Source organism: Eschrichtius robustus, chromosome 6 (genome assembly GCF_028021215.1).
Source record: "Eschrichtius robustus isolate mEscRob2 chromosome 6, mEscRob2.pri, whole genome shotgun sequence".
Taxonomy (NCBI): Eukaryota; Metazoa; Chordata; class Mammalia; order Artiodactyla; family Eschrichtiidae; genus Eschrichtius; species Eschrichtius robustus.
In genome coordinates, this window is record NC_090829.1 from 127839898 (window position 1) to 127851351 (window position 11454).

General features: G+C 37.1%; 1 protein-coding gene across 3 annotated transcripts in view; it reads left to right on the forward strand.

The window, feature by feature from the left end:
• The window catches only part of JAM2 (junctional adhesion molecule 2), a 67070-nt gene extending 56145 nt beyond the window's left edge, over positions 1–10925 (forward strand). The window contains exons 6-10 of one of the 3 annotated variants that reach the window (XM_068546926.1): positions 297–396; positions 4575–4682; positions 6452–6467; positions 9203–9245; positions 10826–10925. In XM_068546926.1, the coding sequence (XP_068403027.1) occupies positions 297–396; positions 4575–4682; positions 6452–6467; positions 9203–9245; positions 10826–10858 (300 nt within the window). In that variant the 3' untranslated portion in view covers positions 10859–10925. Of the gene's footprint in view, positions 1–296; positions 397–4574; positions 4683–5661; positions 6125–6295; positions 6430–6451; positions 6468–9202; positions 9246–10825 lie in introns of those variants that run through there. The other 2 variants (XM_068546927.1, XM_068546925.1) reach the window with 2 other exon arrangements.
• The last annotated feature ends 529 nt before the right edge of the window (positions 10926–11454 follow it).

Genomic DNA, 11454 nt, shown 5'->3' on the forward strand with positions numbered 1-11454 from the left:
TACTGAAGCCCACTCGACTAGAGCCCATGCTCCGCAAGAAGAGAAGCCACCGCAATGAGAAGCCTGCGCACTGCAGAGAAGAGTAGCTCCCATTTGCCTCAACTAGAGAAAGCCTGCGTGCAGTAACGAAGACCCACTGCAGCCAAAAATAAAATTTAAAAAAAAATTTATGAAGTCCTAAGTCACTGAAAAGGAAAGACCAACTTAATGGTAAATTTAAGGAATACCGTTCTTTTGGGAGTCTACTGATAGATTTATTGCTTAAATAAATATGTATTTTTTTCTTCTACAAATAGCAATTTAATACTGTTTCAAAACTGGACAGTGGAGAATATTCCTGTGAAGCCCGTAATTCTGTTGGACATCGCAGGTGTCCTGGGAAACGAATGCAAGTAGGTAAGCACGAAATATTGAGAGGAACAAATGGTTTGCAATTAGTACGTGCAAATATTTGGGGGTGGAAGGAGCAAGGAGTAAGTAAGAGCTGAGTTATTTGAAGGATAAATGGAAGGGAATGTTTAAAATCAGTTTGACATAATGTTACAAAAAGCAAACATGCTGTTTTAATCCAGCTTCCAAGCAAGACAGGAACATTTATCATTGTATTTTACAGATTTTTGAATTTTTCAGATAATTAATTTTAAAATATGCTCCTCTGAGCAATCCTCTTTCAGACAAAAGCTAAGAGTCCTGTAAGTTGCTCGGAGTCAAGAATTCAGAATGGGGGTTCAAATTCCAGCTCTGCCACTTATTAACTACACCCTCTTGGGCAAGTTAATTAACCTCCGTGCCTCAGTCTCCCCAAAATTGAAGTTATAATACACTGTCCTCATAGAGTTGTTAGGAAGATTAAAATAATTAATATTCGAAAGTGTTAGAATGGCACTGGTGTATTTTGAGCACTATATAGGTACTGGCTATTTTAATTGTTGGTAATTTTTTTCAAACCCCTGAAATACTACGTTTATACTTATTATATTTATACTTATTGCAGAGTAGGCTGTCCAAAAAGACACTTTTTTTTTTTTTTTGCCATGCTGCGCGGCTTGCAGGATCTCAGTTCCCCAACCAGGAGCTGAACCCGGGCCACGGCAGTGAAAGCGCCGAGTCCTAGGCCATCACGGAACTCCCAAGACATGTTGAATATAGTTATGGATCTAGTTTGCTATAAAACATAGCTGCCGTATATTATATTACACAAAATAAGCTGCTTAGAGTCGAATAAAATTATCTTTTCAGATTACATGAGTTTCAGAGCAAACATTGTTTCTCATTTTACTTTTAACAATTTGGTTAAATTCGTCCTCGTATGAAAGCCGTGTTTTGAAAATGGTTGTGTAATAGAGAGGGAGAAGCTGGAGATGTCACCCGAGGGGTTAAAGGTGACTTGAACTATGCATTTTTTCCACGCGTCTTGAACTATGCAGATACGTGGGTAGTAATTTATATTGTCTGTGTACAGTTAACTCTTAGCATGATATTTTAAAGAAAATATAATCTTATTAGACTTCAGGATATCCTAAAGTATAAGATATTCAATAGTATACTCTAATTTCCACAAGTAAGTTTGAATTTCAGGTTTTTTGAAAAAATTCGGGGACACATTATCTACCCAACTCACTCAAGTGTTGACATTTAAAGTCAAACATAGCATTTGCTTAAATTATCAGAAAATATCCCTCTCAATGCTGCTTTGGAGTTATTAGAAAATTCACTATCCCATTTTATTTTTTCTTTAAATGATCATGTTTAATTTCAGTGCCTAATTTAGTTTTATCTTAAGAAATAATATAGGTGAAGTCATGGTTTTGACATACTAGTTAAATTTTTCCTTGCATGCAGTGAATAAATACATAACAAACTTTAAAGTTCTGTGTTTTGCTAGTAGTATCACTTTAATTTGAACATGATTTCCACGTTATCTATTCTTTCTGGTATAAGTTGACTTAAAAGTTAGAATTGCTTTGTTTAAAGCTCACCCATTGATCCTCGATGTTTTACATCCTTGGTTTGGAATTCAGATCTTTGGAAATACATAATTCATGAAGTCTCATTTCCAGTTTTCTTTGTGAATTATCACCAACAACTTGTAACCAAAACCTGTGTACTGTTCTAAATAAATCCTTTCTGAAGTACAGAAAGAAAGTAAATCATGGGTTTGCTGATTATTCCCAGGCTGCTTCATTGTACAGCTCCAGAAAATTCTGCTTATACTTAGCATTTTAGCATTTGGTCCCTTTCCTTTTATTTTAGAATAATGATACCCTCCTTTTATTGTGGCTTTTTTTTTAAGAAAGAACACACAATATTTTCATACACGTTATTACATTTTCTCTTTAGTGAGGCATAATAAGGTGGGCATATTACTTGCTCAGAATCTCACAGTAATGACAAATGGGATGAACACAACTTACCTCTAACTTACAAGTCTTCTATCTTCTATTTCTTTGAAGAAAATAAAATAACGTTTATACCATGAGTTAGTAGTACTTACAGGATAAGACAGTTTTTTTGTTTAGAATTTGCCTTTAGCTTGAATCCTTCATAGATGTCAGATTCACTGACAAACTACAGGACAGTTTTTTGTCAATGAAAATTTCAATCTAAGGGTGATCATAGACCTTAGGTTAAACCCTTTGTAGGTGTCAAATCATTGACTATTACAAAGAAAATCGTAGGCAGTTTGGTTCTCAGGAGTTTTATTTAGTTATTAATTTAATTTTGCCTTAGTTTATGATTATTGTGGAGTTCCTTTTTTCCTCTCTGCTATTTTTCATCCAAGTGAATAAATAGATGAATCTCAACCTCCCAATACCCAAGCAAATATGAACTGAGTTTATATCAAGCAATAATTAAGGTTTCCTACTCTAGTCAAATTACTCAGCCTTTCGAAAGATTGACCCATTTACCTTTTTTAAAAAAAATCAGTTAATATTTCAGAGGCATCTGGAAAAATTAATAACACTTGGCATTAAGAAAAAACTTTAAGACCAGGAAGTTTCATGATAAGCAGACTCATTCAAATAATATTTCTTAAAAAATCACTCCCAAACTGTGCACTGCTTTAAAATATCTAAAATTACTATTGAGAAACTGCTACCTAATATTTTCTCCAAGTTATTTAACCATATGCTAATTAATACTTGCTTTTAAAAAAAGAACTCTTTGTTCCTTTAAAAACGTAGGAATTTGCATATCAATCAATACATAAGAAGTGTCTAAATGACAGAAGAGTGTGGCTAGTGAAATCCTCATGGACAAGATGGAAAAATGTGACCCAAATTGAATGTGTAGATGGATTCACACATGGTTGGATCCCTCACCCAGAGCATGCTAGTAAATTTTGTTATATGAAGATACATGTCTAATAGCCTGTTAAATAGTTCTTTCCCAAAGTCACGTTTATCGTTTTATTAATGACTTGAATGTATTTTTGATGCAGTTCCCAGTTGCAGAAATATTAACCTCAGAAGGTTAATAATCTAATTCTTGGGCAACAGAATCAGTAACTGGAAAAACCTCACAAGTTGGTAACATGGTAGTGATTTTTCAAAGTTAGGTCCAAAAAAATGCAGCTATATTGGGTTAGAGGAAAGATGACTTAGTAGCAACAGGAAAAAGCCTTGGGAAGTTTAATTCATTTTTAACTTAATGGGATAACAGTTTAATGGCATATATGTATGTGGGTGTGTATGTGTGCGTGTGTGCACACACCCAACCACAAGCCCATATAAATTCAAGAAAGAAGATGTTTCTGATACTTAGTTTTATAGAACAACAGTGGCGTGGGCTTTCTTTGGGGCTGAATGAATTTTCCGTATTTGTGAAATTGACACAGATGACAATGTAGAGGAATTTTAAGGAAAATTTGAGGGGAGTGTTGTAGTAGAATACTTGAACTCACTGAACTTCAAAGCTCACTTCCAATCTGATATTTAATCATATGGATTATTGCATCTCCAAATGCATGCAAGAGAATACCATACATTTTATTTCTGGATCATAGAACTTCTTAAAATTTAAGATTCTTGCAAGACTTAGCTCTGTTAATATTTTCAATCAATTTTGAACCATGTCCGTGGAAGTGAGTTAGTGGAACAGGCTTAAAAAGCATGAAACTATCTGTGTTTATGGTATAGCTACAAAGGGGAGCTTTTTTTTTGTTTTGTTTTAATAAATTTATTTATTTATTTATTTTTGGCTATGTTGGGTCTTCGTTGCTGTGCGCGGGCTTTCTCTAGTTGCGGTGAGCAGAAGCTACTCTTCAATGCAGTGTGCGGGCTTCTCATTGCGGTGGCTTCTCTTGTTGTGGAACGTGGGCTCTAGGCGCGCGGGCTTCAGTAGTTGTGTCACACGGGCTCAGTAGTTGTGGTGCACGGGCTCAGTTGCTCCGTAGCATGTGGGATCTTCCCGGACCAGGGCTCGAACCTGTGTCCCTTGCACTGGCAGGCAGATTCTTAACCACTGCGCCACCAGGGAAGTCCAAGGGGAGTTTTTTGAGCTTTTTTGATTTAATGACTACATCGGTCCGCCTTTTTGACATGAATTCATGCCTGGTTTATTTTGCATTCCAGATGATCTCAACATAAGTGGTATCATAGCAGCTGTAGTCGTTGTGGCCTTAGTGATTTCTGTCTGTGGCCTTGGCGTGTGCTATGCTCAGAGGAAAGGCTACTTTTCAAGTAAGTGAATTTCACTCTTTGCCAGACAACTTCCTGTGGATATAGAGTTTTCTTCTGAGACACTGTTTCTCCTAAGATGTTCTAACAGACTCTGGAGAATATTTTTCGTTCATTTTCTTGCAATAGAAAATGTCCAAGATGACACGAAGGTGAGTCATGAAGCACCCCGGCGAATATAGGGAGGAAAGGCAGAGGTGTCTCTTCGCAGCATTCCAGGAATCATCACAGAATATGTGAGAGGCACTGGGGAGGGGCATAGTCCAGCGATACCGAGAGATGTGCAATGGGGGTGGATATTTATAGTACATGTACATGTATTTAAGATCCTTTTATTTTAAGTAAGGGATTGTATATCTCAAGATGAAAATTAATTTCTAGTTTTATGATAAGAAATTTCATTGGAATAAATCTGTGAAATGTTTTATCAGTATAGAACTGTGGAATGTTGAATGTCGAATTTAGCACAACTGTATTTAGAAGACAATTGTTCAATTAAAAACTAGAAACCTATTGTATTATAGTTGCTTCTGAGGTTTTTAATTCTTCAAGTTTAGGTCTCTTGGAACTCCCATTTGGTGATACAATAGGTTTGATGTAAATGGATGAGATTTTTAAATGTTTTATTCTCTTAATGCGTTTCTTTACTCCCAGTCTTTAAAATTATCTGAGACCTTCAAAGTTGCAGAACTCCATCAAGTCCACTAAAAATAGTGTATAAAGTAGAATTTTTAAGGATAATAAATTTATAGCATGAACAAGTTTTAGACCTGCTGTTTTATAGGGAACATTAATTTTGAAATTTAGGTTTAAAAAATATCTTATACCAAAATAAAACTTAACTTTAAAGGGGGTTTCTAATAATACCTATAAATAGGTATTGAAAAATGTTTCCGTGAATGTGGTTTCAAGGATATTCCCTATAATTAAGAATAACTGCTCTGTGAATTAATAGTAGCTGTTGTGTGGTTCTCCTATCCAGTCCAGTGTAATGTAATCCGGCTGAGTCCCCCTGCTGGTCACCAGTGGAAATACAGACAGATAAGGTTGCTCATTCAAAATTCTTGTCTTTTCTCTCTACCTGCAAAGAATACCTGTCTGAGTGCTTTTATTAAAGACTTGGTAAACGTTTTCTCTTAAAACACTGAATTAATTAAAGATTTTACGTGAATATTATTAGTTCATTAGCTAAGAATGTTACTCCCGTTTTCATCTAGCAGGAAATCTATCTAAGAGAACCATTTTCTTGAACTTGCATTTCAGACAGGGGTTGGCAAACTATGACCCATGGACCAAATCTGGTCTGCCACTTGATTTTCTATGGCCCACGAGCTAAGAATGGTTTTTACATATAAACATTGCAGTCTATTTGATAATAGGGCAACCTAATGTTGAACTCCCAAATAAGAGAAATGTTATCCCTCCAAAGAATTCCATTCTTCTAATTAGTAGACCTGTATTACAAGACTTTGATTATTATTTTTATATTTTTAATTCATTGATAAAAAGTATTGAAAATTTGTTTTCTCTTTTGTTATGTAAGTACTTACTTAATATCCTCGATTTTACCTCTTTGCCCACAAAGCCTAAAACATTTGCCATGTGGACCTTTACAGAAAAAGTTTGCCAATGCTTGATTTAGAAGGTATACAATGTCAGCAAGTGAGACTCAACACTGAGAAAAAGGAATTAAGCTCAAACTCATTTTTATATGAATCTGTATCATACCCTATTAATTCTTGCATTAATGATATATACTTGTTCTTTTGTAGAAGAAACCTCCTTCCAGTAAGTATACTTTCTTAATGCATGCCTTCCCCCATATCAACTACTTTTTTGTAGTTTAAAGTCAAAAGTGGGAAGTTGGGTTGTTTGTGTGGGTTTAATTCTGTGGGCCGTGACTCAAATTCATCAAGGAACACATCCTACCTCATGCCTCATGCCAACTTGTCAATGATGCTTAGTTACCTAGAGAAGAAATATAGTCACTAATTTGACTTTGTAGGCATTTTCATAGTACTACTTGAAAAACTTTTTTTTCTGTGTTTTGCTAAATTTAAAATGTTCAAATAAATTTTTCCCTAACAGTCATTTTTACATTTAATTGAATACCAAATATATGTCCAACCCTGTCCTAGGGACTGATAACAGAGCAGTGAATAAAATAGACCAAAAAACCCCTCTGCCCCATGGAGCTTGCATTCTAGTAGAGTAAGGCAGAAAGTAAACAATTACATGAGCGCGACAGTATGTCAGATTGTGATAAGTATTACGGAGAAAGATAAAGCAGGTAAGAGAACAGAGAATGCACAGGGGAGGAGTGGAGATTGCCCTTGTAAATAGGTGGTTAGAGAAGGCCTCACTGATGAGGGGACGTCTGAGATATGCAGATAAGCAGAGGGGAGAGAACAAAGGGAAAGATCTCGAAGCTCTGCGTGCCTGGAGTATCTGCGGAACAACAAGGGGACCAGTGCGGTTGGAACAGAGTGAGAACGATGCAGGGAGGAGATGAGTGAACACAAGTAGTGTAGTGGGGGCCAGATTATATGGAGTCCGTTCCAGGCAGTTGTGAGGAGTTTGGCTTTGGTTCTGAGTAAGATGGGACATCATTGGAGGACCTTGAACAGAGGGGTAGCATCTTCTTATTTAGTTCTTAGAAGCTCACACTGACTGCCCTGTTGAGAATAAGCTGTAAGGTGACAGAGGATGGAGGAAGCAGGGAGAACAGTTAGGAAACTACTAACTAATCTAGACAAGAGAAAATGGCGGCTGGTCCCAAAGTGACGGTGTCAGAAATGTTGAGAAGTGATAGGATTCCGGATATATTTTGAACAGTTTGCTGGTTGATTGGATGTGGGCTGTGAGAAGAAGAGAGAAATCAAAGATGGCTCCAAGGCTCTGGGAAAGATGAAGTTACCATTTACTGAAGTGTGAAGGGTTTCAGGAGCATGTTTGAGAGTGGTGGTGGAGGTAGGTAGAGAGGTCTGTCTGGAGTGCTTTGAAATTTTTTTTAATATTTGAGATGCCTATTATACTGCCAAGTAGAGATAATTAGTGAGTAACTGAATATATGAATCTGGAGTTTGGGGAAACATCTTAACTAGAGTTAGAAATTTAGGAGTCATTGGTGCATGAGATCTGGATGAGATCACCAGAGTCTCCAGTTAATTTGCAGTTGATTTGTGCCTGTCCTTCTTGTATGTACGGAAATGGCAGACGCAACCTCGACTCTATGGGCGTTCCCCTCTACTCTCAGCTGCCATGCTTCGGAGACTTTGTCATCTCCTAAGTCTTTTGAAGACCAAGGAGATGCCATTGATTTCCTGTTCCTAGACTTGCTCCTCAGTGATGGTCTCTGAGCCTCATAATATCCCAGTGCAAGTCCAGGATGAGGTCCAAGTTAGCAGGACTAGCGGTAGCCAGTTCAGGAGTGAGTTCTGAAAAGCAGGGTAGCCTGATGGTGGTATGGCCAACCCCCCATCGCACCCCAGGCAATTGTGAGGATTCCCACTTTTATTGAGTAAGATGGAAAGTGATTGGAGGGAGGGTTATGAACAGAGGAGAGACATCATCTTATATATGGAGAAAGGCTGGCAATGCTAGGGTGAGGGAGGTTATTATTCTTTCATTCAGTCCCTATTACTGTCTCTATTAACCCAGGCAGTAATCTGGGAGGCAATATCTTTATTCCTAGACACATCTTCCGTTTGTCAAATCCATGCTCCTCAAAATTTGTTGGACAATGAATTGGATGTTGTATTAGTCTGCTAGGGCTGCCTTAAAAGTGCCATCAACTGGTGGCTTAAACAACAGAAATTTATTTTCTCATAGTTCTGGAGGCTAGAAGTCCAGGCCTCTTTCCTTGACTTAAAGGTGGTGTTCTCCCTGTCTTCACACGATCTTATGTTTAAACATCCCTGTTTATGTCTGAATTTCCTGTTCTTATAAGGATATCAGTCATATTGGATTAGGACCCACCCTAATTACTTCATTTTAATTTAATTACCTCTTTAAAGACACTGTCTCTAAATACGGTCACATTCTGAGGTACTGGGAGGTTGGGACTTGAACATGTGAATGTTTGGTGGGGACACAGTTCAGCCCATAACAGGTAACTGGAACCGTAGTCACCACATAAAACTTTCTTTCCATGGAAAAAATGAAATTTGAGATTATAATGATTAAACTTTCAAAATAGTAAATGTCAATGAGTTGAGTTAAAAGTTAGTAAGTCTCTGGTTTGCATATTCCGCAAAAGTCGTTAGTATCTAGCCTTAGGCTACAAGTAGACACAAAGGGCTTCACACATACTGATATTTTGTTGCATGGTTTTCTCTATGAATATTGTCTATAAATATAAGAAATTCAGTTAGGATTGCTGGGGGCTTTTGTACCTGGCTAAGATAAATGTTCATCTTCCTGTTGAGAAAATGTGTGGAGGTAACATTAACTAAAAGAGGATATATGTTTTAGAATTGGAAGCAATAATATAGTAAATGCTGTCTTTTATGTTCCACAAACAGGAAGAGTAGTTCTGCATCTAAAGCCACTGCAATGAGTGAAAATGTGAGTATTTTTAAAGTATATTTCCCTTTTAATATACCTTGTACTCGTGTCTACCGCTGGTCTTTAGAAGGAGCTAAATAAATGTTAGCTCCCATCCCCTGTCTGGGAAAGCAGCATTTGTAGAGCAGTGGGGCTTTACCATCCCATTATTTTCTGTCATGGTGTTTTCTATTATTAGTCGGCCTCCTTAGTATCATTAGATCTGGCATTATTGGCTCCATTTTATAGATGAAGAAATTAGGACACACATTCTCACAGTATTACAATGGCCAAGCTGGGACCAAGGCACCTTGATTCTTGTCAGCTTGACCAAGCAGATCACTTCCAGAAGATCTGTGGTTCCAGGACTCTCCTGTGGTTATTCAAAGCACTTGGAAATTTTAGGGTTATGGAATATCCTCTGCTTTTGCAGAAAGGAACATTTCAGAAATCCTTGAAAAGATGCAAGAATTATCTAATTCAGATGGTTAAGGGAACATAATTTAGATGCTTGGACCCTTGTGTACTTTTGCATTTGTAAGCACTACATTGAAGCAGTAAATACCATCATTGCTCAGATTTTGTAGCTCTTTGGATGGTTATTCAGCCTTCTGGACTATTTTTCAGCAATACAGTGAGGGAAGGGAGGTTTCCGATGTTTTTAGAAGTCTAAGCCCTTTCTTGAGAAATGGAGCGCTACTTCCCTGAATTCCTTAGTGCTCTGTGGCAGGGATTTGCTTAGATTTCCTTTCAGTAGAGCTTGGGGTGGGGCGTGTATTTTAAACACTTAAGTGACTCTGATGGACACTGACCTTTAAGACCTACGTACTGTTCCATAGACGTTTTTTCCGCCAAAAATTTTAAAAAATTGTCTACTCCAGAATCTATCATGGAAATCACTTTATTTTGCGGTTTACAATACCAAAGCATATTTTTCATTAATTAGCAGACAAGCAACGTGTTGACTCTATATTTGCTCCTATAATTTGTAGAAAATGCTCCTTGAGTGCGGAGTAAAATAATCTCACCTGACCAAACAGGAAGAGACACTTTGTGGCTGAGTCGGAAGAACAAAAGCTTCGCTCTTTTTCTTTGTCTTCTGCTCCGTTTCCCTCATCAGCCAAGAGCAAGAGTGTCCAATTAATTCTGCCCTAGAGCCGGGTTTCTCAACATTGGCACTACTGACATGTTCTTCTGATTCTTATATAACAATTTATATAAGAAATGACAATTTCTTCTAAGGCTTATATAACGAATTTTTTATAACGTCACATAATTCTTTGTTGTCCTGTACGTTGTAGGATGCTTAGGGGCGCCTGACCTCTACCTGCTAGATGCCAGTAGCATGCCCCCAGCAAACAGGACTTCTCCTGTTCTAATTCCCACTCCTACTTCTTTACGCTTTAGGCAAAGTTTCAAGGATTTGTCTCCTGGTATTTAATTATTTAATTCCCCATAAAATAGATTTAATTAAATATATGCTGGTTTGTACCTGCAAGATTCTCATAGTGGATGTATCTTTGTATTCATAAGATTTCTATATTTCTTTAAACGTTAAGTAATACGTCATATTTAAACTCGGTTTTTCTTTCTTTTCCTAGGATTTCAAGCACACAAAATCCTTTATAATTTAAAAGAATTCCACCTTTGCGATGCACCAAAACCACAGTTGTTGCACTATTAAAAGATTATAAAACTCTGCTTTGTCTTACATTTGCCAAGAGGTACATGAGGAGGTGAAGTTGGTGTTTCATTATAGTCTTTATGACTGCTGCATCACTTGAAATTTTTATTTTACACAAATAGTTTTGTCAGCAGCTACAATACAGTCTGGCTTCTTGTGTCTGGACAAAGTTAAAGGAGTCAAAATACTTTGTAATATTCTGGGGCTTGTGAAGTGTTAAATATCGTAACTTCTAGAGTAAGTTACTAAAAAATATATCATACTGGTTGTGAAATTAATCCACAGAGCATGAAAGTATAAGCTGTGTGCACCCTCTCTGTGCAAGAGTCTGATTTAGAGGGTTCAGAAAATACTCTGACAGATGCAAAAGGAACCTCTGGTCTCGTTTCTCCCAGAATCCTCCTTTTCCCCCTAATACAATGCTTATTCTGTTGCTCATTTATCACTAATATATTCACAGAAGGGAAGTGGCAGGAAGGGTCTTATACCCAAGGATTTGCACTTTTTGTTTACTTTCATGTCTGAGAACCAAAAGCAACATGAAGA